The sequence below is a fragment of the Brassica oleracea genome, chromosome C2 (assembly GCF_000695525.1).
Source record: "Brassica oleracea var. oleracea cultivar TO1000 chromosome C2, BOL, whole genome shotgun sequence".
NCBI lineage: Eukaryota > Viridiplantae > Streptophyta > Magnoliopsida > Brassicales > Brassicaceae > Brassica > Brassica oleracea.
The window spans coordinates 5578611-5605575 of NC_027749.1; the positions used below are offsets into that span (position 1 = coordinate 5578611).

The 26965-nt window shown below is 35.4% G+C and overlaps 5 protein-coding genes across 9 annotated transcripts in view; 3 read left to right on the plus strand and 2 right to left on the minus strand.

The window, feature by feature from the left end:
• The first annotated feature begins 2628 nt into the window (after window positions 1–2628).
• Window positions 2629–3751, plus strand: LOC106326109 (blue copper protein-like). Its single transcript, XM_013764135.1, has 2 exons — window positions 2629–2905; window positions 3069–3751. The coding sequence occupies exons 1-2, from the start codon at window positions 2737–2739 to the stop codon at window positions 3602–3604; spliced, it is 705 nt and encodes a 234-aa protein (XP_013619589.1). The 5' UTR covers window positions 2629–2736; the 3' UTR covers window positions 3605–3751.
• Window positions 3752–5030: 1279 nt separating this feature from the next.
• On the plus strand, window positions 5031–8506 carry LOC106326167 (floral homeotic protein PISTILLATA-like). 4 transcript variants are annotated; one of them, XM_013764187.1, is made up of 6 exons: window positions 5031–5533; window positions 7495–7556; window positions 7663–7777; window positions 7875–7913; window positions 7992–8036; window positions 8156–8506. In XM_013764187.1, the coding sequence occupies exons 1-6, from the start codon at window positions 5279–5281 to the stop codon at window positions 8288–8290; spliced, it is 651 nt and encodes a 216-aa protein (XP_013619641.1). In that variant the 5' UTR covers window positions 5031–5278; the 3' UTR covers window positions 8291–8506. The 4 variants fall into 4 exon arrangements, with proteins under 4 accessions (XP_013619641.1, XP_013619642.1, XP_013619643.1 ...); XM_013764188.1 differs by having other exon boundaries at window positions 5039–5533; window positions 7875–7904; XM_013764189.1 differs by having other exon boundaries at window positions 5053–5533; window positions 7678–7777.
• A 4866-nt stretch (window positions 8507–13372) lies between these two features.
• On the plus strand, window positions 13373–16481 carry LOC106327139 (probable galactinol--sucrose galactosyltransferase 6). Its single transcript, XM_013765208.1, has 5 exons — window positions 13373–13616; window positions 13694–14997; window positions 15076–15285; window positions 15384–15518; window positions 15759–16481. Exons 1-5 carry the CDS (start codon window positions 13419–13421, stop codon window positions 16363–16365), a joined length of 2454 nt encoding a protein of 817 aa, XP_013620662.1. The 5' UTR covers window positions 13373–13418; the 3' UTR covers window positions 16366–16481.
• On the minus strand, window positions 16465–17946 carry LOC106327140 (heptahelical transmembrane protein 1-like). The gene is made up of 3 exons (XM_013765209.1): window positions 17470–17946; window positions 17302–17377; window positions 16465–17113 (listed from the first exon to the last, which is right to left on the minus strand). The coding sequence occupies exons 1-3, from the start codon at window positions 17757–17759 to the stop codon at window positions 16493–16495; spliced, it is 987 nt and encodes a 328-aa protein (XP_013620663.1). The 5' UTR covers window positions 17760–17946; the 3' UTR covers window positions 16465–16492.
• Window positions 17947–19048: 1102 nt separating this feature from the next.
• LOC106327645 (sucrose-phosphate synthase 1-like) overlaps window positions 19049–26965 on the minus strand; it is a 16527-nt gene continuing 8610 nt past the window's right edge. The window contains exons 14-15 of one of the 2 annotated variants that reach the window (XR_001267495.1): window positions 25888–25969; window positions 25752–25803 (exon numbers count right to left, since the gene is read on the minus strand). The gene's annotated coding sequence lies outside the window, so the exon portion shown is untranslated. Of the gene's footprint in view, window positions 19271–25751; window positions 25804–25887; window positions 25970–26965 lie in introns of those variants that run through there. The other variant, XM_013765864.1, reaches the window with a different exon arrangement.

The following is a 26965-nucleotide window of genomic DNA, read 5'->3' on the forward strand; positions in this document are numbered from 1 at the left end:
ATACCAAAATGGTAACTAAATCACATATACCCGCTGCAAATACTCCTGCTCGTATTGAAATACCACAAAATGGTGGAACGGCAGTTGATACACGTGAATCTGGAACACGTTTAAAGCGCGGTAGACCTATTGGTTCAAAGGATAAACTTCCTAGAAAACGTACGAAATGTGAAAAGCATGATAATCCCAAAATAACAGAAAATATTTTGGACGAAAAAAATTGTGAATCTAATGACAATATAAAGCATCTTGAATCTGAAAGAAATCATGAGATTTCTATCAATTACATCCGTAATGGAAAGATATGGAAACGAAATGAGATGGATGATATTGATGACGTTTTCTCATACCTTTTAGCAAAGGAAATAAATGAAGAAAACGAAGATCCAGAACCAAAGTCTGTATATGAATGTCAAAAGAGACATGACTGGATAAAATGGAAAGATGCAATTCAAGTCGAATTAGATTCGCTTAACAAACGAAATGTATTCGGACCTATTGTGCTCACACCCAAAGATGTAAAACCAGTTGGGTACAAATGGGTGTTTGTCCGAAAAAGAAACGAGAAAAACGAGATTACAAGATACAAAGCTCGTCTCGTAGCCCAAGGTTTCTCTCAAAGGCCAGGAATTGATTATGAGGAAACTTATTCTCCTGTCATGGACGCAATCACATTTAGATTCCTGATGAGCCTAGCGGCCAATGAAAATTTAGAAATGCGTCTCATGGATGTCGTTACGGCATATTTATATGGATCATTAGATACTGATATCTATATGAGAATCCCAGATGGATTTAAAATGCCAGAAACGTTAAGTTCCAAACCTAAAGAGTTATGTACAATAAAATTGCAAAGATCATTATATGGGTTAAAACAATCTGGACGAATGTGGTATAATCGTCTCAGCGAACACTTAACAAAAGAAGGATACACGAATGATCCTATATGCCCTTGTGTTTTCATAAAGAAAACAACATCCGGATTTGTGATAATCGCGGTGTACGTTGATGATCTTAATATTATTGGAACTCAAAACGAAATCCAAAAGGCATCAAACTATCTGAAAGGAGAATTTGAGATGAAAGATCTCGGCCAGACAAAATATTGTCTAGGATTACAAATTGAGCATTCTCAAAAGGGTATATTTGTACACCAGTCTACATATACCAAACGAGTATTGAAACGCTTTAACATGGATAAAGCAACTCCTCTTAGCACCCCGATGGTCGTTAGATCACTTAATGTTGAAAATGATCCGTTTCGACCATCTGAGGAAAATGAAGAAATACTTGGTCCTGAAACTCCATACTTAAGTGCAATTGGAGCTCTTATGTATCTTGCAAATTGTACTCGACCTGACATATCCTTTGCTGTTAATCTTTTAGCGAGATTCAGTTCGTCTCCTACGCGAAGACATTGGAATGGAATTAAACATGTCTTTCGTTACCTTCAAGGAACAACTGATTTAGGCTTGTTTTATCCTAAAAGTTCAAAAGGTCAAATGATTGGTTTTGCAGATGCAGGTTATTTGTCAGATCCACACAAAGCTCGATCCCAGACAGGATATGTTTTTACAATTGGAGGCACCGCCATATCTTGGCGTTCTCAGAAGCAGACACTTGTTGCTACTTCTTCAAATCACACTGAGATCATTGCACTCCATGAAGCAAGTAGAGAATGTGTATGACTAAGATCAATAAGCCGACACATATGTTCAAGCAGTGGGATTGACGAAAATACGGAGCCAACTATTCTATATGAAGATAACGCGGCATGTATTGCTCAAACGAAGGAAGGATATATCAAAAGCGATAGAACCAAACATATACCTCCGAAATTCTTCTCATACACTCAAGAGCTCGAGAAGAATAAAGAGATTGAAATAAGATATGTTCGATCATGCGACAATGCAGCCGACCTCTTCACAAAATCACTCCCTACCTCGGTATTCAGAAAACACATCCATAACATTGGGATGCGCCATCAGAAGGATCTATGATTGTTCATTCGAGGGGGAGCTTACGTAGTTGTACTCTTTTTACCTTACTATGGTTTTTCCCATTGGGTTTTCCTGGAAAGGTTTTTAACGAGGCAACAAAGACGTTAAACGAGAGCGGATAGTGACACCGGCCCCCAAGGGGGAGTGTTACGAAAGTCAAAAGGAGGAGCCGTAATGTTTGAAATATAAAAAGATGTGGGGCCCGCTGCACTATTTACACAGTAGATTTTTTCTCTATATAAACGATCGATTTCGATCGTTTAGAAGAACACACCAAAAACTCTTCTCTTCTCCTTAATAAGAAACACTATCTCTCTATATCAGTGTTATTATTTCTACGGGTATAATATTTTGCCCTTATTTAAATTCTTGCGATATAATAAAATTTCAGTTTTTTTTATAACAAATAGATAATACTTCACGCGCTAAAAATAAGAAAAATAACAAACAATTTGATGGAGAAGAAAAAAAAATCTAAGCAGACAAATATGGTGGTGATAATAGTTATCCAAAATAAGTTTATTCAACAACTACCGAACACGTACGTGTCTTTGCGTACCTTGCGTTAATGAACCATAGAGAACCTCTCTTTGTCCCTATAAATATAAGTCTCTCCTTCAACACTTTTTGAACCATATCAACACACAGTCAAAAAGTGTCGTAGATATCTTCTAAGACAACGTTATCAAGTTATCGTCCAAGAAAACAGAAGTGGTGGTGACCTGAGTTACAAAAGATGGCTGGATTTTTCAAAACGGTGACATTTATGGTTTTGGTTTTCGCTGCGGTTGTGTTCGCGGAGGACTACGAGGTTGGTGATGATGCCAAATGGGAGAGACCTTCCGATCTCGAGTTCTATAGTACATGGGCTTCCAAGAAAACTTTCCTAGTAGGCGACGTGCTCGGTTAGTTTATTGTTATGTCTCTGTTTCGCATTTTTATATACATTAAGGCATATGTCATGGATACGTCACGTTTACACGTTGAATGACTCTGACTTTGTGCATCATTTTTCATTGCGTTTTTTAAAATAATACTAACAAGTTTTTGATATTATTATTATGACAGATTTTGAATTCGATGCTGAGAGACATGATGTGGCTATCGTAACGGCAGATGAATATGAAAACTGCGAGAAAGAGACACCCCTCAGCCTCATCAAGACGTCTCCTGCCAAGATTATGCTAAACGACACCGGGCCAATATACTTCATCTGCACCGCCGCTGACCATTGCCGCTTTGGTCAAAAACTTACCGTCAACGTAGTTGATGATGCTAGTGGTGCTGGTGGACATAGCGGTGGCGGCGGTGCTACCCCTCCAGCACCTGGCAGTGCTACCACTCCCACACCTGGAGGTGCTACCACTCCATCATCTGGAGGTGCTACCACTCCCGCATCGGGCGGTGCTACTACTCCAGCACCTAGCGGTGCAACCGCCCCAGGTTCTGAAGGAGCCTCTCCCACCACCCCAGGAGCCGGGACTACTGCACCTACCGGCTCCGGTGAAACAGCTGCACCACTTCCGGCTGAAAGTACCGCTTCTTCATTAGGTGGTGCTTCTTTTATGGTCGCCTTGGTTTCTGCTGCTGTTGCTCTCTTTTGAGTTAGATAATATTGAGTATATGTGTTTGTCTCCGCTTGTTATATATACGTATGTAATTTAACTGTTTAAACCTTTTAACAAAAAAAAAATGTAATTTAAATCTCATGCATTTTACTCGTTATGGGAATACGATCTCGTCTTTCATTCAGCGTGGCTTTCGACAAGTTTTTATGATTAGGATGAGATTCGATATATACATGATTATGCTCGGTTATAAATTTAAGATTTGGTTTACATGTCATATATTTCATGGGAAATATAACATTTTCCTCATCCAGTTTGTTTAGTTAATTCTGGTTAAACAAGTTTTTTTTCTTCTGAATATATCAATCACTCATGATGAATGCTAAACATGGACGGTTTGTGAACCCAAGTTCATAAATTGCATTGAACATATGTAGGCGATGTACGAATTCAAGATACCAATGTGATTGTTTTGTTCAGTGGAGACGTATCCCACAGGTAGTCAATAGTGTTTGAAAGAGTTTCCATACATCTTTACTCGTAAATTTGTCTATGCTTTTAGAGTTGATAATCGAAAAATGCCAAAAAGTTCGAATAATTTTTACGTACCTCAGCCTTCCAGAAGAATTTGACACGTGAGATTGTCGTGAATCAGAAAACCATAAACTTGTTTTGTTTTCGACAACCAAATGTCATTTCACCTTTGATAGTTAATTTAAGCATGATAACTTCCAACGGTTATACCAAAGTCTTTGGTAATCTCACTGCTTCTTTCCTTTCCTTTCTTATCAACAGTATCTAAACTTATAATAAATTTGTTTTACTGTCGTCAACATGATATCTTCACATTTGAATAATTTAAAACGTTTGACTAATATAGGTAGCTACGATATTCGATAAGACCTATATATAACATAGAGTCTTGAAATAGCAAGTCTTGGAATTACCAAAGTAGATAACCCGTAGAAAAAGCTAAGTAGTTCTAATTTGTAAGGATCTATTGGTTTAAATCTACAAAAGTTGCAATATATAATTCTGTTGATTCCATTTAATTTTGGGGTTAATTTTCTAAATAGACATATATATACATGATACGTATTTGCAAAAATTATTCACATATTTGAAATTTGATGTTAATTTGCTAGATAGATAACTTTGTGTCTTGATTTTTTTTTTTTTTTTTTTTGCACTTTCAGCCTTCATCGAAAAAACATAGCAAGGAAGAGACCAGAGGTTAAAAACGATACTTTAACCTATCAAGAAAAAGATAGAGATGATCAAATCAAATGAAAGCAATAAACATCAATCACAGGCAAAGAGTGAAGCAATAAGCTAATTGTGCTTCAACTTTATTTTATTCTGTACGTTACTTCAAAGTTTTCTTTTCTTTTTGCTAGTGTAAAGAAAGAGAGAGAGTAGAGTTGGCTACATGACTGATCGTGTAATAAGAGAACCACAAAAACAAGCCTTCCATGACTGTGCCATCTAGAAAGTAGCTTTGTTTTCCATCCCAAACTGTCATAAGTCTCTCTTCCCCTGTAAATCAATCAAACACCTTCTTTCTATCTCTCTCTCTCATCAATGTTCCCTTGAGATCGATGCTCCTCCTTTTCTTCTTCCTCTTCATATAAACCACATATCCTCTCCTCCATATCTTAAAAATTTCATAGAAACCCTAAATTGAGAAAAGAGAGCTAGAGAGAGAGAAAGATGGGAAGAGGGAAGATAGAGATAAAGAGGATAGAGAACGCCAACAACAGAGTGGTGACGTTCTCAAAGAGGAGGAATGGGTTGGTGAAGAAGGCTAAAGAGATCACGGTTCTTTGCGATGCAAAAGTTGCTCTCATAGTCTTTGCAAGTAATGGTAAGATGACTGATTATTGTTGTCCTTCCATGGATCTTGGTGCTATGTTGGACCAATACCAGAAGTTATCTGGCAAGAAACTATGGGATGCTAAGCATGAGGTACTCTCTGTCTCTCTTTTCTTTCTTTGATATGATCTGAAGTTTCTTTGTCTCAAAAAAATATTCTATGGCCAAAATTGTGAAAACCGTTTTCAATTTCTTTGCCTAAAACATGTCAGAAGATCCTTAAATCTTCAACCCTAGATACAGATCTACTCTAATGTTTTGTCTCAGAACATATATTATGTCCCAAACTATCATGAACTGTGATTATTTAATGTTCTTTTCCCCAAATATGTCAAAAAGAAAAACCTGGAACCCTAGATGCAGATCTACAAAGTTTTGTTTGTGTGTCTAGCCTTCCAAGCCTCTTTATTGATTCTCTTGTACTCGACAAGATATTGAGCCACAAAACATGGAATTTATTCTCTTCTTTCTATTTTGTTTCTTTTATTCATGCTTAATTTTTAGATCTTGACTATTAATATATATATACACTTATATATTCTAGTATATATCTAAACATGTATTCACCAACTGTATTCTAGTAATACCAAGACAAAATTTTGAGGGAGCTTGTTAGATCTATATGTAATTCTGTTTTTAGGTTATGAGGTTATTGAGAGGAAATTTTTTTTTTTGAACTGATATTGAGAGGAAATTTGGTATGTGATATTGATGAGTGTCTGAACAGTTTAATGATTTTACATGTGTATTTGAAACCTGGATAAATATTTTCAATTTACTCTTAGCGATAGATTTTAGTTCAAATTATTATGTATTATTAATGATTTCTGACAATCACAGGTTAAGTTCTCACAAATGAACAGATATCTCTACAAAGTAGTAATAAGCACATAGAGAGTTGTATACCACTAAAGTTACCGCCTGGTAGTATGTATATATGTGTATGTATGGGTATGTTTTTTTACATATAGGATAAAAAAGATAATTCACTTCTCCTCTTGTTACCTATCAAAATACCACCTAGATTAATTTTATTTAAAAAAATCTGAAATAATTGAAAATAAATAATAACGCTAATTTTAATGATGGTAACGTCAATAACTAAACCCTAAACTTTAACTCTATACCCTAAATCTAAATCCTAAACCCTAAACTCAAACCTTATATCTTAAACACTAAACTTTAAACCTAAATCCTAAACCTTAAACCCTAAACGCTAAACCCAAACCGTAAACCCTATATTCTAAACTCAATTCATAGACTTTAAACTCAAACCATATATCCAAACCTAATCCTTACACCTTAAACTCAAATTGTAAACCCTGAACCTAAATCCTATATCCTAAAGGTTTGGATTATTGTTGATGTTATTTCTTTAGGGTTTAAGATTTGGGTTTAGAGTCTAGGTTTTGGTTTAGGATCTAGGGTTTGAGTTTAAGGTCTAGGATTTGGGTTTAGAGTGTACGGTTTGGGTTTATATATGGTTTAGGATTTGGGTTTAATATATAGGGTTTGGGTTTAGGGTTTAGGCTTTGGGTTTAGAATTTAGGATTTAGGGTTTAGATTTAAAGTTTAGGGTTTAGAATTTAAGATTTAGGGTTTAGTTAGTGGCGTTAGGGTCATTAAAATGAGCTTCATTATTTTTTTCAATTATTTTAGATTATTTTCTAAAAAATAATGTATTTTATTATTAAAATAAGCTTCATTATTTTTTTTCAATTATTTTAGATTTTTTTTGAACCTAAGTTTTGTTCGATAAAAAAATGAAAGACTTTTCATGGATAACCAGACATGTTTCTTCAATATTATATTCACATATATATTTATGTTTAGTGTTTAGGTAAGTGAACATTTCGTTTGATAATGTTCCTTTACAAATAGTATAAAAAAATGAAAGACTTTTCATGGATAACCAGACATTTTTCTTCAATATTATATTAATCATATATATTTATGTTTAGTGTTTAGGTAAGTGAACTTTTTGTTTGATAATGTTCCTTAAAAAAACCATTATTGCTCATCTAATATATATGCTGAATAATTTTGGTCTCCAGAACCTCAGCAATGAGATTGATATGATCAAAAAAGAAAATGATAGCTTACAACTGGAGCTCAGGTCAATCCTCACCCTTCACTGTCATTTCTTTACACAAGTATATATATGCAAAACAGTTGATTAAGGTAAATGTTGAAATGTCCGCACTAACTGATGAAATGCATAGAAAATGTGAATACAGGCATTTGAAGGGGGAAGATATACAATCTCTCAACTTGAAAAACCTGATGGGCATAGAGCATGCCATTGAACATGGCCTCGACAAAGTCCGAGACCACCAGGCAAATATACATCTCTACATGCATTCATACATGTGTTTATTTTGTATTCATAAATACGTTATTCAAATTAACTTTCAACTTTGTCTTCTTGGCACAGATGGAGTTCCTTATGACAAAGAGGAGAAATGTGAGCTATGTATATAACGGATTTTATCTTTACGGATTGAAATTTGTATTAACTAATGCTTATATACCTTAAACATTTTTGTGGCAGGAGAAAATGTTGGTGGAGGAGAATCGGCAACTCAGTTTCCAGCTGGTATGTATAAATAATACCAGTCATTTATTCATAAAGACTTTGGCGTATGATTTGGTTTGAAACTATATATTAGTATGTTATGTGTTGATTTAATATGGATATGGTTTTGAAAATTGCAGCAACAACAAGAGATGGCTATAGCTAGCAACGCAAGAGGAATGATGATGAGAGATCAAGATGGGCAATTTGGATATAGAGTTCAGCCGACTCAACCAAATCTTCAGGAAAAGATAATGTCTTTGGTCATCGATTGATCATCAAAAATTTGCAAGCTCATAACCCATCTACTATCTGTTTCATGGTCCTTTAATTTGTCTTTATGAATGTGTGTGTCCTTTTAATCTCGAGCCACATATAGACTCTCTATCGGACTTTTACTTATGCTTTTAATGTGTGTTGTTTATGTATTAGTCGTGTTGTATCATGTATGCTTAAATGTTTGAAACTAATTGCATTTGTGTGAAAACTAATTATTTCCTAGCTACTAAGGTTTCCATGATAGAAATTTTAGGCATCACATGTATTTGTATAATGTGTTATAGACTAACATTTAATTAGTGGGAACTCAAGCAGTCAAGCTGTATAATGTGTTTTAAGGGTTTAGGCCAACTAATAATCCTCTTATCCTTTGGTTCTCTTCTGAAAGGTAACATACACTTATTCGTTTGCTATTTTTCATAACATTTCTCATATATTCTGCGATAACTCTATAATCTTCATCCTTGAGTAAAAACATAAAGCACGCGCCATTCATATGGGCAAATAAACACTTCGGTAATTTCACGAATCTAGAAGTTCACGATTCGGATAACTAGCGTAAGCGATTTATCAGGCTAGGTCCTATAATCAGCTTTTAGGAACATTGCGATATATGACTATTGACCTGGTACATGTCTACATGACTTTGGCTAGGCCCTATAATCAGCTTTTAGGAACATTGCAATATATGACTATTGACCTGATCCATTTTTTCCATAATATTTACTTTTTTCCTCTTCCCGTTTTTTCATAGAACCACACATCTACACTGATTTTCAGGGAGGATTAATATATGGATATAAGATATTTATGTACACTTTTATGGCTACAGGACTTTGGCTAGGCCCTATAATCAGCTTTTAGGAACATTGCAATATATGACTATTGACCTGATCCAATTTTTCCATAATATTTACTTTTTTCCTCTTCCCGTTTTTCATAGAACCACACATCTACACTGATTTTCAGGGAGGATTAATATATGGATATAAGATATTTATGTACACTTTTATGCAAATGAGATAATAGGCATGAGGTGAACCTATTGGGTCCACTTGGACAATTTTATTTTTTTAACTTCTGTTATCACAGGGAAAAATATACAAGTTGATTTGCTTTCCCAGTCACTGTCTGAACAAATCATACGTTGCAAGCGAATCATGCAACGCCGAATATTTCATTTTCTGTATTTATTGTATATTTACATCAGTTGCAAACAAAGAAACAACATAAACATCAATTATTAATTTTCGTGTCTTTTAATTTAAAAGAATGACATTATCTTATGAGAAATTGGATTGTATATCACAAAATAAAATTATAATTCAGTTTATGACTGTTTGACCTAATCTGCTAGGATACATCGTGCGGAATATGTATAAATGCAATTCTGCCCCTATGATTAACCGGTTCCACCGTCTGCATTAAAATTAAATAAATATATAAACTTTTTTTTTACTTTATTCGGTTTTTACATCGTGTAACTTCCCTGACCTTTCATTTTTCACACAAGGGAAGTAACTTCCGCTTATCTTCTCCTCTAAGATTAATTTCACGGCATCTCTCACAACTCCCGGGAAAGTCGTCGACAATCATTCCGGTGTCGGTGAAGGGCGTCGGTAATTGCTTGCGTATAAGGCGGATTGAAGCTCGAAAACTTCGAAAAGGTTTCCTCTTCCGAAACGTCAAGCCAGAGAATCGTCGAGGATTTGAAGTTCAAAAAGGTTAGCTCTTTCTGTGGTCATGCGATTCGCCTTTCGTTTATGGTTATCCCCTCATTGCATGTCGGAATCCGGTTCTGTTGACATGTAGATCTGATTCTGGGGGTTTATATATGTCTTGCCTTTATGTATAATTGACTGACTCCTTACATATTGTACTATGTAATCGGCAGTCTCTTTTGTTTCTATTACATGTCGGAGGTAGGTTTTGCTGTTTGTAAATGCTTTTGTCTTTTGGTTTTGTTCTATTCCATGTATTCACTGTTCTATGTCATATGGTATTATCTGTTTTTAAGGTAGGTTTCGCTGTTTATAAATGCTTTTGTCTTTTGGTTTTGTTCTATTCCATGTAATCACTGTTCTATGTCATATGGTATGATCTGTTTTTAAGGTAGGTTTCGCTGTTTGTAAATGCTTTTGTCTTTTAGTTTTGTTCTATTCCATGTATTCACTGTTCTATGTCATATGGTATGATATGTTTTTAAGGTAGGTTTCGCTGTTTATAAATGCTTCTGTCTTTTAGTTTTGTTCTATTTCATGTATTCACTGTTCTATGGTATGATCTGTTTTTAAGAAATCAGATTTTGGGGGTTTATTGTCTACCTAATGTACGTGTATCGCAACCGTTTGTTCCCGTTAATCCTTCGTATTTGTTCATGCGTGGTGTTTAGTACTCAATTTCCAAATTGTATTTTGTGTTGCTCTCGGATTTTAATCATGTTTTTAGCAGTCATGGTTTGTTCTATTCCATTATATAAATACATCAGTGTTGTTCTATTCCATTAGGTTGTAACAGTCTTTGCTATTTCGTTTTGCTAGGCTCGCAATGGAAGAGTTGGAACTGCCAAGCAGATTGTTTGAGACTGGGTTTGAGCCAGTTGGAAAAAAGAGGGTTAATAGTTACTTCAACCTTTGGTTGATAGAGCTGATCAAGCTTGCATTAGATGAGGAAGATTTGGAGATGTTGCAAGGAACACAGTTTGCTACAGTCCTTCGTATGGGTGGCCATACTTTCTCCGTCATGTATTAATCCTGTGGTTTTTCGTATGGAATAGTTGTCTCTCTAATTTCTATTCCACCTGCTGACAATGGAATAGAATGGCGACGAAGTTGTCATGTGGTCTTTCTTGTATATGGAATACTACAATCAGGGACAACAGCCACCATGTCGGCATCTCGGTTTGTCTGAGGCATGGTCAGTGGGGTTTATGAGATCGCAAATTCATGCATTTGCTCCTCGATGATGGCCTTGTCATCTACATCGGGTACTCTGACCGGCTGGCTTGGTTACCCCTCTTTAGCCTCCTCTATTTGCGTCACCCCAAGGGTATGACGTCCGATGGTAACATATAAAGGAACCTCCTCAATCGATCGGCGCATCTCGATAAAAACCAAAACTTCACCGTCATCAGTTATATGTTGCGGCATATCAAGCTCCTCGTCATCTTCTGATAGCCATTCCGGATATTGATAAGACAGTTTGATAGTCACCTCGCTGGAAGTTATATGGAGGCGTTCTTTTATGGTTTTGAGCAACTCCACCAGCTTCATCTGAGTGTGTAGGCGAATGTACTCCTCTCGTGTCCACCCTATGTCGGGTTCAAAGATCCAACGTCTGTCTGCGTCACGGATCCATGTCTCATGTACAAGTAAAACCATATCTTGTCCATCCATCTGAAAATCGAGAAAAGCTTATAGAATTACTATTTGAGTGGTACAAATACTATTCCATTATGTGGACCACTAGTTATACTGTTGAATGAAGTTATAAGCATATACATTCCCCAACATTTATTATCATATGATTAGAGAACTATTACCTGATCGATGTGGTTAAGCATTAACTTCTTCTCTGTGTTCACCTTCTTCAGTTAAGCATTAACTTCTTCTTTGTGTTCATCTTCTTCAGTGTCTTTTGTTAAAGAGGTAGACTAATAGGTTGGAGTAAATAGAATACACATATATTGAGAACAACACCACTTATTGTCCACACGTTTTTACTGATCACCGTGCCAACGTATGCGGTAAATACGTCGATGACGTTGCCTTCTGGTAATGATGTGATGGTAAATAGTTTACAGTCCACTCATTTCCATACCATCGAATTTTAGCATGTGGTTAGGTGAAAATGGAATACTTGTATCAACTAGTTTCCACATGTTTTTACTGAATACCGTGATACCGTATGCGATTTTTACAACTGCAACGTGTCTTCTGTAAAATATCAGCTACACATGTATATACCATTTCAAACACAGCGGAGATTACTATACCATCTGAAACATAGCAGTCCTCTCCCTTCGCTCGCGGTAACCGGGAACTTGTACTGGAAAGGGGCAAAATCGAACCTTTATTGAGCTAATTGTCATCGATTTTATTATGTCAAAATCAACGGTATATTCTTCATTTCTTTCTTTCTTTTGTATATACATCAAATTCTCCCTTATCTTATTCCTGAAAAAGCTATGGAATTTTGTGGGCACATGCGGGGGACTGCACAAGTTCACAACATCGAGATACGTTGAAGCAAGTTGAACCGCGGAGATAATGGAGCCACTTGTATGGAGTTTCTGTCAATTGCACTTTACGATCTTATTAATATACTACATTTCGTGGCTTTACATAAATAGAAAAGAGTAGAAATAAAAAAAGACATTGGCTTATTTAAGACATTATCACAAATATTTTTCAACAATTTCGATTGATGATAGTTAAAGATGCCAATCTCATTTCTTACGAAATGTTAAATGCTTAAATACATTAATATTCCAACAAGTGACAAGTAAACCTCCCTCTCTTTTTTAGTTTGTTAGTTGAAGAAAAATTATATCTTGCGATAATATCGATAATCCGCTGACACGATGACACGTTATGCGGTCGTGCGAAAATATCTATAGATCCTTAAAAATTCTTTGAGTCTCCCGAGTATGGTCAACACGCCGACCAGAACTTCTTTTAACCGATGAGTTTTACAGCATAGATCCTACGTGGCAACCTAATCCTTCCTTTTTAACTTGTCAACGGCCAAATCTTTGCTATTCTTCTTACAGAACCAAAGAATGAGATACACCGTACCACGCGCAACACATGAGACATGACCCAACCCGTATGCGACCGAATCTTCTTAAACATGAAAAATTAGAAATCACCTAAAATATTATGCGTAAAGATACAATACCGATTATATAAAAGAAAAAATCAAACGCATTTAATACAAAAAGAACACCAATACAATTAAATAAAATTTTAAAAACATAAAAAGAAGGTTCTATTTTTCTAATAAACTAAAATAAAACAACAAATGAAAATACGGTGGAATAGGATAAAATAGTTAGACTCCGAGAAACTTGTAAAAAAAAAAAAAAAAAAAAACTTTGCAGCAACAAGAAAATAAAATAAAAAAATGGCGTCACAAGGGTGTTTCAATGGAACTCAGGGTATAAAAAGGGTTCATCCTCTGTTTCACTCTCTCACATATCGATTATCTTCAATTCCATTGATAACGAAACCTCAAGCTCTCATTCTCTCATCACAGCTTCGTCTCTTCCCTTCCTCCTCCTCTTCTGGTATTGCATCTTTTCATCAAGCCTCTTCATACAAGGTACTGTTCTAAAACATGATTGTTAGATTTGACTTTTATCTTCTCCATTGATGACTCTCGATCTTCTGATACGACAGAGAAGCCGAGAAGTCTCTCCGAGGTACAGAGGAAAAGAAGAAGAAGAGATGACGATTAAACCGGCGGTTTGTATTTCCAATGGAAATCTAATCATCAAAAACCGGACGGTCCTAACCGGTTTACCAGACAATGTCATCGCGACGTCATCCTCCGAGGCCGGACCGGTCGAAGGAGTCTTCATCGGAGCTGTATTCGACAAGGAAGAGAGTAACCACATCGTACCGATCGGTTCACTTCACGATTCCCGGTTCATGGCTTGTTTCCGGTTTAAGCTCTGGTGGATGGCCCAGCGAATGGGCGAACTCGGCCGTGACATTCCTCTAGAGACTCAGTTCCTATTGGTCGAATCCAACGACGGGTCCCACCTGGAGACCGACCAGAACCTCTACACCGTCTTCTTGCCGTTAATCGAAGGCTCGTTCCGTTCGTGTCTTCAAGGAAACGTTAACGATGACGTGGAGCTCTGTTTGGAGAGCGGAGACGGCGATACCAAAACGTCGTCGTTTACTCACTCTTTATATATTCACGCCGGCACGGATCCGTTTAAAACGATAACGGACGCTATCCACACCGTTAAGTTGCATCTCAAGAGTTTCCGTCAACGTCACGAGAAGAAGCTTCCGGGGATCGTTGACTTTTTCGGGTGGTGCACGTGGGACGCGTTTTACCAAGAGGTGACTCAAGAAGGGGTCGAAGCTGGGCTCCAGTCTCTAACCGCCGGCGACACGCCGCCGAAGTTCGTGATCATCGACGACGGTTGGCAAACCGTGGAGAACGATGTGAACTCGGTTGAGAACAAACCGGTTTTCCGGTTAACCGGGGTCAAGGAGAACCCGAAGTTCAAGAACAAGGATGAAGGAATCAAGAACATCGTTGATATAGCTAAAGAGAAGTACGGTCTTAAATACGTTTACGTGTGGCATGCTATCACGGGTTACTGGGGCGGGGTGCGACCCGGGGAGGAGTACGGGTCTTCGATGAAGTATCCGGCTGTGTCTAGAGGCGTGGTGGAGAACGAGCCGACGTGGAAGACCGATGCTATGGCGGTACAAGGGTTGGGTTTGGTTAACCCAAAGAATGTGTATAGATTTTATAACGAGCTTCATAGTTACTTGGCTGATGCTGGCGTGGACGGTGTGAAAGTTGATGTGCAGTGTATATTAGAGACTTTGGGAGGTGGTTTGGGTGGTCGAGTCGAGTTAACTCGTCAGTATCATCAAGCTCTTGACTCCTCGGTTGCTAAGAATTTTCCAGACAATGGATGCATTGCTTGTATGAGCCATAATACGGATGCTCTCTACTGGTTAGTCTTGTGTTATTTTTTGAATTTGTGCGTGTTTGATTTGAGTGAAGTTTATGGAATGGGATTTTGATGATGCAGCTCGAAGCAAGCAGCTGTGACTAGAGCGTCAGATGATTTCTACCCACGTGATCCGTTGTCTCACACCATACACATTGCTTCGGTTGCGTACAATAGTGTGTTCTTGGGAGAGTTTATGGTGCCTGACTGGGATATGTTTCATTCAGTGCACCCTGCCGCAGAGTACCATGCCTCTGCTAGGGCCATTAGTGGTGGACCTATCTACGTTAGGTGCGTATCTATCAAAGTTCATTCTAATTTCACCCACTGAATCATGACGCTCTTAATTGGAACTTGCATTGTTTGTTGTATATGTGCTTGATGAATAGTGATGCTCCTGGGAAGCACAACTTTGATCTTCTAAGAAAGCTTGTGTTGCCTGATGGATCGATTCTTCGTGCTCGATTGCCTGGTAGACCAACGCAAGATTGTTTATTCGCAGATCCTGCCCGGGATGGTGTCAGGTAATATATTGCCGTCCTGAGATTTTGGAGGCCTTAAAAATTTTAGTAAAACTTTAGTAAAAGATTTTTTTCAACAGTTTGGAGGCTTATGCTAATATATATTAACTCGAAAAAATTTGGAGGCCGAATGCCAATGTTACACTTGAATTCGGAACCAGCTCTGACATTGGTTTATATGATAAGTCTTAAGTTTTATGTAATTGATCATTTTCTTATCATTCATTGTTTGTTTGGTTTCAGCTTGCTAAAGATATGGAACATGAACAAATACACTGGAGTCCTTGGGGTGTACAACTGCCAAGGAGCAGCATGGAGTAGCACAGAAAGGAAAAATATCTTCCACCAGACACAAACCGATTGCATCACTGGCTCCATTCGTGGTCGTGATGTTCATCTGATATCCGAGGCCTCCACTGATCCAAAGGCCTGGAACGGAGACTGCGCTGTTTACTCCCAAAGCAGAGGTGAACTCAGCGTTATGCCATACAATGTGTCTCTACCGATCTCACTGAAGATCCGTGAGCATGAGATCTTCACTGTGAGCCCCATTAGTCATCTGGCTACTGATGGTGGTGTCTCATTTGCTCCACTTGGTCTTGTAAACATGTATAATTCTGGAGGAGCTATTGAAGGACTTAAGTATGACGCTGAGAAGATGAAAGTGGTAATGGAAGTCAAAGGGTGTGGTAAATTTGGAGCTTACTCATCTGTGAAGCCTAAGAGATGTGTTGTTGAGTCAAATGAAGTTGCATTTGAGTATGATGCCTCCTCTGGTTTGGTCACTTTTGAGTTGGACAAGATGCCTTCAGAGACCAAACGATTACATGCCATGGAAATTGAGTTATGATTTGATGAATTACAATTTGATGTAACAACACGGTTATTACACTTTCTTTCCATGTGATACAAACAAAGTAATAATAATATATTTTTTAAAATTCAAAAGAACTACGAATATATATACATTTATTGGTTTAACAACTGACATGGTCACGCCAGTCCAAGAACAAGAGAGCAGCTGCATAGTGAGACAAGGCACCCAACAAAACAAACACATGAAAGATCTGATGACTATGTCCCACACGATCAAACCATCCCGGTTTAAACCTCTCAGGCACTCTCCCTACATAGAACCCTGTCCCAACAAGATAGAACACTGCCATAGCCAGCTCATAAACAAGCGTCGCGTTCCTTTGCGGGTTTCCCCAGTTAACCACTAGGGCATGGACACCTGGAACGATACCGAAAAGCCCCATGACGGCGAAGAGCAAAGCGCGAAAACCGCGGTACTTGGGAGAGGAGAGTGATGGAGTGAAGAGTGTGATGATTGCGAAGATTCCCATAGAGGTGATGCCTGTGAGGTAGATGACGTACCAACGAGGTGTGCATAGGAAGATGTAGTACATTGCTGGGAAGAAGGAAGTGATGATCATGACCGAGATACCGGTATAGTCTATGCGGAGGAGGACGAGGTTAAGTTCTTCGGAGTGGCAGCAGAAGAGGTGACAAATGCTGCTTGAGAGTAGGCAGAACATTGAGCCTCCTAAGAAGACAAAGAATGGCCATCTTGTTATATTCCCTGGACTCTTTGCATCCTATACAATCATCAACATTAATACCATCATTAGCTAACAACATTTTTCTTTAGTTTCTCGAAAAATAAAGCTGTAATTTATATCAAAGATATGTTATAGTCACGTTATTGATTCACATCGATCTCTAATAGTATTTTCCGATTGTTGTAATATTGAATTGACATGTTAATTAACTAAAGGAGACGTACCACGGGGAAGAACTTATCGTGATGCATAACGTTGGCCACAGTAAGTGCCACAAATAAGATGAAACCTAGTAAATGTCTATCAAAACAAAAAGAAAAATTAATATCATCAGAAATTAAACAATAACCACAAAGAAATAAAAATGAAATTTTGTTATAATATATACTAACGTCCAAACGTTGAGGGACTCATTGTGGAAACTGAAGACGCTGAAGAAAGCATCTCTAATGGACCAATCAGCTCTGTAATAATTCAATATAAATTCGTTATCCTTCATGTAATCAGGAAGCTCACTAAATGACATTAGTTGACGTCGTCTTGTTGTCTTCCGCGATTTCTTCTTGTTCTTTTTCTTGGTTTCGTCTCCATCTTGATCATCTCCAGGGACGATCTTGCTCTTGCACTTGCTATTACCACACGCCACCGCCTCTGTTTCATCTTTCTGATCATCTTGGTCCATATGAGACCTAATGTTGATTATTCAAGACAATAACACTTTCTTATATGGTTCAAATATCAATGGAAAATAGAAGAGGGTGTGATAGAAGATCTGAGATATGAGAGGAAAATATATAAATGTAAAAGATTATTATAGACGCTATATTAATGTGTGAATTTAAGTCATAGGAGTGAGAGAGAGAAGATGGGAAAGGCAAGGAGACAGCTGCAACATTTAAAGAAGAAACTTAAGTATGCAGGTAGAGGTTGGTGTCGTGTTTTCATCTTTTAGTTGTTTGTTAGGTTATCAATAAATTTTATTTCCTTTTTACTATCTTTATTTCTCTATTTCGCATTTTATATTATTTTTTACACGAAAAGTGACTTTTGTTTTACCCTACTTTTCGAGATATGCGAAATCCTTTCAGTACGAATAGAGTAAATTTAGGTGGTTTGAAGATCGACCGAGTCAGATTTTACTACCTGCTTGTGCGTCTTATAAACATAAATAATGCCTCGTACCCACTGGATCCTTTTTAGTTCTAGAAAGAAAATAGGATAAATAAATTAAAATAGTACATTCTTGTAGTTGGGGGCTTTATATTCAGCAATAAATTCTTTGTAAATTAAGATTGCTGAATGGTGTATTGTTTATTTGACTTTACAGTTTTGAGTATATATTAACTTATTAAGTTTCAAAACAAGATTCGATTCCTTTTCTTTATTTTTCTTTCTCAGATATACAAGATACTAATAGGATAACAATATAAGTACATGTACTTGTGAGTTATTGGTCGACTGGGTATAATAACTGTGAAAGCTCTTTTAATCAAGTTGTTGACAAAGAAGAATTAATGATTAGGAAAACATACATCCATCATTTTCAAAAACAGTTATACTACATTTTCTAATGAAAATTGTTGCAAAAAGTTCAGAGATATTAGTGTCATTTTTAACTAGCTGAGGATATCATTTTTAAATGCCTCCTCAATGACTAATGAACTGAGATTTAATTTGTTAGATGAAAAACTCTAGAGAAGATAAATAAAAATAATCGTAACTATAATTTATTTGGAATATAAATAAAGGTTGTCAAAAATAGACAATTTTTTCACAATGAATTATAAGCTTTATAACATGTAATTTAGTTTTTTTTGTGTGGCAGCAACGTGTAATTTAGTTTTTTTTTTATCAACTACATGTAATTTAGTTATATCATTACAAACATAAAATTTATCACGTCGCGAGATACACATGATGGTCATGTAGCTATCAGTAAAAAAAATAAAATGTAGCTATCAGTATCTCGGTGCCAAACCCTGTTCTCTTTAAGTCTTAACAAAATTCGTAAATAGTAACTATAAAATGTAAAGTCTCGTGACATGTATTACACATCATATTTGTCTGTGGTTCAACATTGTGACGTATCACTGTTCACCATAGGTTTGAAATGCTTATTTGCTGAGCCGTTTTGCGCAAACATCAACAAGGAACGGCTAATCTACCGTCCAAGTTTCCCAAAAAAGATCGCTCCTGAAACACCCCAACAAAACCAAATCAGGTACGAAATCTCTACGCACGTGTCTATATTTCTTGGGAAAATCGCTTATAAGATTACTAATTAGAGAAATTAGGCTTTATATACACAAAAACTGTCAAAATTAGGAGAATACCCGACACACTGTTGAATTTTTTTTAATACGAGAACACCCCTATGCATCTACAGCTCAACTATCGTGTATTTCTAGATTTAGTGTCAGAGAGTAAGAGCCAAGACCCTTTTACACGTGATGCATTGTACTTCACTATTAACCAAAAAGACATCAGAGGTAAATGAAAGAAGCATCAATTACATTGTTTTATTTTTTATTAGTGGGGTAGATAGTCACAACCTTTCATTTCTCTTTCTCCCTGAATCCCATAATTTATTTTTTTCTTCGTTCCAGAGAACCGATGAGTTTTTAAATTGGCGAAATGAGAGATTTGCAGTTGATGGAGTGCATGTTTTCTATCGGAGATCTACAAAATTTATCACCAGACAATATGAAGGAAGAGCAGTTGCCTGAACCCAAGTTCGTTTTCGGTGAAGAAACCGCAGTCGGTGAGAGGGTTAAAGATGAAGGAAAAGAATCAAAGGTCCCCCAGCCTGAGCCAGTAGTGTGATTGAGTCCATCAGCAAGTCGGAGTCAGGGTGTGATGACTTTCAAGTTGAAGAATAAGAGATTCACATTCCACCGTCCCCATCGAAAGTCGTGTGTTACTGTGAACCAAGCACACACGAAAGAGAAGATGAAAAATGCAAGGTCAGTAATAATCCCCATTTAAGCCTTCTTTCACCAATTAAGTTTCTAGTCACGTAGCCGTTATCACCATAGGTAGTAGCTAATAGCTTCATATTTGGTTGTTGGAAATTACTCTTGTAAAGTACGTGTTAACCATCAAACTAATTGCAATCGCAATCTTTAACTGTTATTTTCCTATATTAGATGCTAAGATTACTACTAAATCTTGTTCCATATATATCTAGTGTTATATCATTTAGTAGATGCTAAATCACAAAGTAATACCTTAATATATATTTAGTGTTATATCATTTAGTAGATGCTAAATCACAAAGTAATACTTTAATATGAATGGCCGACTTTGGTTGTGGTTCAACTATCACATAAGTTTACAGTTAGCAGACAAGATCTAATGTTAACATTTAATATTACTTCTTAACTTTGATGAGTACTTGTTAGATTTGTTCGTCTAGATGTGGTGAAGAGAAATGGGAAGGAGAAGACTGATTGATGAGAATGAGATGATGAAGTGGCTGGTGGAAGGTGTGATTGGTGGTGCCAACACTGTAACTCAATCGCATATTGACACATTTTGTTTGGTATTTATAATGTTAGCTGAGATATATAATGTTATAGTTTAATATTATATGATATATTAATGTTTAACAGTACCAGTTAAAGACAATGACAATTAGTAAGTGTTTACGCTATCTATTGTCCTTGTGTTGATAATTTTCATTAACCATATGTACGACCAATGTGTAGCTGATATACTATATGATAAAATAACATTTGGTTAACATTGTTAGTGACTTGTAAGTGTTATATTCTTCTCTAAGATATGTCTTATCGGTAATATTTTTGCAAGTGGATCACATGTATAGAAGATATCAAGAAGCAAATGTGTCTAGTATATAATTTAGCAGATACTCATAAAAGAAAAATAAGCCAAAGAGAAGAAGGAAAGATGCAACATTGATGATCTAGTCGATGTTGAATTATCTGATGCTCTCGACCCTAACCATGTGGACATCCTCGGTGGTAGCCTTGTGAACCAGAAGTCAACAGCATCGCCAACAATTTAACAACTATGACCTTAATATTTGTTAACTGACAACCTTAATTTGTAACGTAATTGTATCACCTTAAATACTAACATTTTTTTGTAGTACTATGTTAACTAATGGAAACTTCACTAAGGCCAAACTTAACATGTCAAATTATATGCTATCTTACCGTTTAGATGCTAACATGGTAAAATTAAAAACCTCAACGTGTTTGTTAACCACTAACATTCTTTGTTATTTTGTATTGACCAGTAGGTTCTTCTTTCGAGGTGTAGTAATTTAATCATTATTGATGGCTGTTACCGGTGTCTGTATAGTGCTAACACGAAACTTAACATCTTTGTTACTAGTGACTAAACTACTAGTACAATCTTTTAAATTGGCTTACAAAAAGACTTTTTCAGAACTTTATCTTCGTTCTCTCTCTACCAAATCAAGTTGGGATTTATGGTTTTCCATAACTCTCTTAAATACACAATCAAAAATTCAAAACATTTACCCTTACATCCCCCCCATTCGCTGTTACAAGAAGATATTTTTACGATTTTCTGAAAAATTCAAAATGTACCTTACACAGCTGTCAAGCAGAACGAGTGGATGGAGTAGTAGATAGCTGGAAACCTATATCTGATTAAAACACACAGATTTGTACTTCAAAGATCACACACAATCTCAGTTATCTCACCTTCTCCCTTACGTGTCTGCTCACTAGGGGTAAGAAGGTCAAGGGGTAGCAAAATATATACAGTGGCCGAGGTTGTTTTTTTGGTTTCGGGTACTTACCTAATTTTTGGTCCATTAAGGTATATTCAGCCAATAATCTCTACTAATTAATATATGTAGCTTGTCTGTTAATTATATTTTCTCCGTTCAGTAAATGTTTAAGTAAAAACACGCGTATTAAAAAATCATTGTTTTATCCAGAAAATATCATTAAAACTAAATTAATGTTAATCAACTAATTACAAAATAAATAATTAAATAATTTATTACACAGTTTTTAATAAAGTTAAAAGTTACCTAAAAAATAAAAACATCATAAATTGAAACATCAAAATTCTTTAAGTAGGGGTTATTGGTTGTTGTATTTTAATGGATTTGAAAATCTGAACTAAATCTAGTGTTATTGGTTCTATGATTTTAAAATCTATATTAAAATCATGTGTTATTGGTTTAATGATTCATAAATTCTATATCAAATCAAATGTTATTCAATCGTACGATTTACTAATATATCTGATTTTATAATGGATTTGAATGGATTTGTTTGGATTTTTTAGTTAAAAATACAAAGACTCAAATCCGAGGAAAAACCTCTGGATTTGCATATTTACTTGGATTTATAAATATATATATCTTTGTGTCTTCGATAAAAGTTTATTTTCTAAGTTTATTAGCCTCGATAAAAAAATATAAAACATATTTTGCTTTTCTAATTTGGAAAACTTAGTTTTTACAAAACATGATAGTTCATAACCTTAGTCCATTCCCATTTTGGGCGGAACCGATCTTATCAGGGCTTGACATGCCGCGAATCCTCTTGAAAGAGATGATCTAATATGCAAAAATGTGATGTACATTTTGTGTATACCATTGGAAAAAATGTAGTTTTCACATAAATTTGTACTCAAGTCTGATCATATACATATTAATGAACTGTCTTTCATATATGCACTGAAACAGAAATTTTAATATGGGTTATTTTATTTATTGGATATTTTAAAGTCTTTTAGACTGATATGAATCGTTTGCATAGAATTGTATTATTATTTTGTTTGTTTTTGTTTTGTTTTATTCTATATTTCATTTTATTATATCTATATATATAAGTTGGTTGTATATATTTTGTTTGTTTTTGAGATGAATCGTTTGCACTGACACAGTGGTAGCATTGTATTATTATTTTGTTTTTGTTTAGGAAAAGCATAGTCTTTTTTCTGAAACATATGAGCTTTTATTTGTTACAAAATTTGTTCTGACATTGACAGATGTTCCAAATCATATAACAAACAACAACAGATTTCGTAATCTTATAGTAGTGAAGAGAAGTAATCTTATAATGCATATTCATAGTTTGGCTTTTGTGGTGATTTCTGGTCACCTGCATTTGTGTTGGCGCATATTTGATTGTTGGAATATTTTTAATAATCATCACCCGATTTCAGCTATGGTCCTTTATATTAAAACTTTATACAGGCCAACTTGTTACAGAAAAAGCATCACGTTAGATCAGAAATCATATTACAATTGTATAAGTAAATCTTCTACTCAACAAAACCAGGTAGTCAACACCATTAGCATATTTGAGCAATAGGAATATATGTACTTATCCACACCAAGGACACAAAATTATTGCATCTGGAAGCTTTAAATCCACTTGCATAAATAGAAACAAAATATTTACAAAATATGGAAAGCTCTCAGAAAGTACTTTCAAAGCGAAAACATATAACTGAAAATCTGATCTGTGAATTTTAAATCAAGATTCAGTATCATGAAGTGAATACGCACAAAAGAAAACGAAGAACTAACCCTATCTAATTGACACGGAGGTGAATACTACGGTCAATGCAAAGCTCGTACATCTGACCGCTGTCCGGAGCATTTTCATGAGAATACATAATTGTGTGAAGGGCATATTGTACCTGATATACATTTCCCATAAGACTCTTGTTAGTGCCTCACATAATCACTTACAGGATCAACTGAAAACCAAAATCAGCATTACAGAATCTGGGAAATATGATATTTTATATACCCCGTGTGAACTGCATCACATACTCAAGATGCCAAAACCCACTCTCAAACCTTCTTCCTGTAAACAAAAGTAAAGATCAAAAAACATTCTCTCCAAAACCAGAGACTGAGACAAAAAAACATTGAGAGCTATTTAACGTGTACCTTGAGTTAATATATAAAGCGAAGAATCTGAAAAAAAACATTTAAGAATAAAGATTCTTCTCTTTTCTAGACACAACCTAAGTGAGACATAGAATCAGCTCAGAGCGACTGAAATGAGCTAACTTTTTTCAGAAGAAAGTGGGTGTATCCCCGATGCTCTCCAAGATATTGACCACATCATATATAAGCCAACGTTCAACTCCTGCAACAACCACACAACTTTTTTTTTGATCTGAACACACAATTTTCTTGGTTTTGGAATCCAAATAAGGTTTAGATTTATTTACATAGAATTATGAATCTCACCTCATTTGGCCGCGTCATCATCTGTGCCCAACAAATCAACATCGTCTCAGTTATATAGTCTCAGGAAACTGGATCCTACATTCCAATATCATGGAAACTCCACGTTTAATACTGATCCATATGCTTGGTGGTTGAACCAAGCAGGTATATCACATCCAGGAAAGCAAGTACTGACCAAGGATTTGAATACAAAATCCTGCAAATTGAATGTGCTAGAACTTAGAATATACTTGTAAGTGAATATAATCAATACTTGACCACAAGGAGAGAAGTTTACATTCAAGCTGTGAAGGAAGAGGTTGTTAATCTCACCATTGGGGTCACAACCAGACTTTGAATGTTGTAAAACCAGTCTCACCATTGGGGTCACAACCAGACTTTGAAAACAAAAACCAGTAAGGATAAATTAAAAGGCTAAACCTTTTGAGGCATTGGAGCAAGAACTCTTGGAATCTGAGTAAATATCCATATCCGGAGGAGTCACATACAACCACATACCTCTCTGAAGTCTTAAACATCGTTATCAGGATCAGGCGGCTTCCTGATAAACATGATCTTATGGAACCCGTCTTCGTTTAGTAAATATCCATATCCGGAGGAGTCACATACAACCACATACCTCTCTGAAGTCTTAAACATCGTTATCAGGATCAGGCGGCTTCCTGATAAACATGATCTTATGGAACCCGTCTTCGTTTATCCGAGTTCCACCCCTGCGTCGATGTGAAGCTCTTGATCTGCACGAACGCGATGTCCCCATCGCCGCCGCCGCCGCTCGAAGCCGCCATCGCTGCGGTCGTACTCGACGTCGTAGTCCTTTTTGTTGTCCACTTCCTCGTTTACCATGTCGTTCTCGTCCTGTCCACCTCTGTCGTCGGCGTCGTCTGCTCTGACGATGATTGAGCGCCCTCGGCGGCGGGGGTTTAGTGTTAGTGGCGCGAAACAGGCGTTGGTTCTGAGTGAAGGGAAAGGGGATAAAGCTCTGTGTGAGAGAGAGAGAGTGTGTTGTAATTGTGGATTAGATATTTCGATCAGGGTAAAGAAATTGCAGAGTATAGTGAAACGGAAACGAAGAAGAGGAAGAGCAAAAGGTCACGATGCTTTCAATGAAATGAGTTTTCTGGGCCTATTTATATAAATGTTATGCATGTCATAATTAAACTTTATTTTTAAATTTTAACACGTTAAATTAACATATTTTTTACTATTTAAATATTTTTTTTGCAATTTTGTTGGCCTATCTAGTTATCATATTTAGCAAAACTATCTGTTGAGTGTTGCAATAAATAATATTTGAAAACTCTCTAAAATTATATTTTAAGCATAATATTACTATTATTTAATTTAAGTTATTTTAAGCATAATATATGCTAAACCAACTTAAATTATATTTACAATAGGACCATCCTAAACCGGTTAATAAACCAAAAACAATACTAAACCAACATGAACCAATACCTGATTCGGCGAGGAAAGAAGTGTTCGGGATAAACGCTTGAATGGTTATTAACTGTAATGATTTGATCATGAAAGAGTTAGTATGAATATTAACAATAAAATTATAGATTAGATTAATTTAAATTTGTAAGAATACCTTTGAGTCTATGAAAAGCAATTCATTTCCCATGAATAAGTTTGGCTTTTAGAAGTTACGGGTTTCCCAACAATGAATCCACCTAACAAAAAGTTCGTTGTTATAAAAAATCTCATTCAAGGTCATTAAAGGTTTTTGGGACGGCAAGAATTGATGGTGGAACCATTTTTTTGCTCGAGTGCTTTGAAGTTTTCCTTGATAGTGTGAGGTTGATGTTGATGGAATAATGAATTTTATAGGGACTTTCTTGATGTAAAACTATATTTTTTTTTGTTTAATGTGATTTAAGATAGATTTCCATTTTTTCATTTTTTATTTACATTTTAAGATATATGTTTAATGTTTAATGTACTTTTTCCATTTTTTAAAATGTTTATTTCCATTTCTTATATTTTTTATTTACGTAATATCAATATCTATATTTTATATTTTAAAATAGATATTTAAATCTTAATGTAGTTTTCCTATTTTTTTTTAAATTGTGTATTTACTTATATTATATATTTTACATTTTAAGATAGATGTTTAATGTTTAATGAACTTTTTCCATTTTTTTTTTAAAACTGTGCATTTACTTATTATTATATATATAATTCATATATTATATATTTACATTATTTACTTATTATTTATTTTCATGGATATGTATTTCCATTTCTTGTACTTTTTATTTACTTAATATCTCTATTTTACATTTTAAGATAGATGTTTAAATCTTAATGTACATTTTCCATTTTCTTTAAATTGTATATTTCCATTTGTTATACTTTCTATTTACGTAATATCTATATTTTAAATTTTAAGATCTATTTTTAAATCTTAATATAATTTTCCATTTTTAATTGCGTATTTACTTATATTATATATTTACTTATTATTTATTTTTCTATATATTGTGTATTTCTATTTCTTATACTTTCTATTTACTAATAATTATATTTTAAGATAGATTTACATTTTAAGATAGATGTTTAAATACTAATGTACTTTTTAAAATGATTTAAATTGTGTATCTCCTTTTCTTATACTTTCTATTTGCGTAATATCTATATTTTACATTTTAATATAGATGTTTAAT

Bases quoted from the DNA above. Each gene is read 5' to 3' on its own strand.
- LOC106326167 (XM_013764187.1), top strand. From the start codon at position 5,279: ATGGGAAGAGGGAAGATAGAGATAAAGAGGATAGAGAACGCCAACAAC. The intron at 5,534-7,494 runs GTACTCTCTGTC...TTTGGTCTCCAG, and splicing joins TATGGGATGCTAAGCATGAG to AACCTCAGCAATGAGATTGA. The intron at 7,557-7,662 runs GTCAATCCTCAC...TGAAATGCATAG, and splicing joins AGCTTACAACTGGAGCTCAG to AAAATGTGAATACAGGCATT.
- LOC106326109 (XM_013764135.1), top strand. From the start codon at position 2,737: ATGGCTGGATTTTTCAAAACGGTGACATTTATGGTTTTGGTTTTCGCT. The intron at 2,906-3,068 runs GTTAGTTTATTG...TTATTATGACAG, and splicing joins CCTAGTAGGCGACGTGCTCG to ATTTTGAATTCGATGCTGAG.
- LOC106327140 (XM_013765209.1), bottom strand. From the start codon at position 17,759: ATGGACCAAGATGATCAGAAAGATGAAACAGAGGCGGTGGCGTGTGGT. The intron at 17,378-17,469 runs GTTAGTATATAT...TTGTTTTGATAG, and splicing joins GAGTCCCTCAACGTTTGGAC to ACATTTACTAGGTTTCATCT. The intron at 17,114-17,301 runs GTACGTCTCCTT...ATGATTGTATAG, and splicing joins ACGATAAGTTCTTCCCCGTG to GATGCAAAGAGTCCAGGGAA.
- LOC106327139 (XM_013765208.1), top strand. From the start codon at position 13,419: ATGGCGTCACAAGGGTGTTTCAATGGAACTCAGGGTATAAAAAGGGTT. The intron at 15,286-15,383 runs GTGCGTATCTAT...CTTGATGAATAG, and splicing joins GGTGGACCTATCTACGTTAG to TGATGCTCCTGGGAAGCACA. The intron at 15,519-15,758 runs GTAATATATTGC...GTTTGGTTTCAG, and splicing joins CCTGCCCGGGATGGTGTCAG to CTTGCTAAAGATATGGAACA.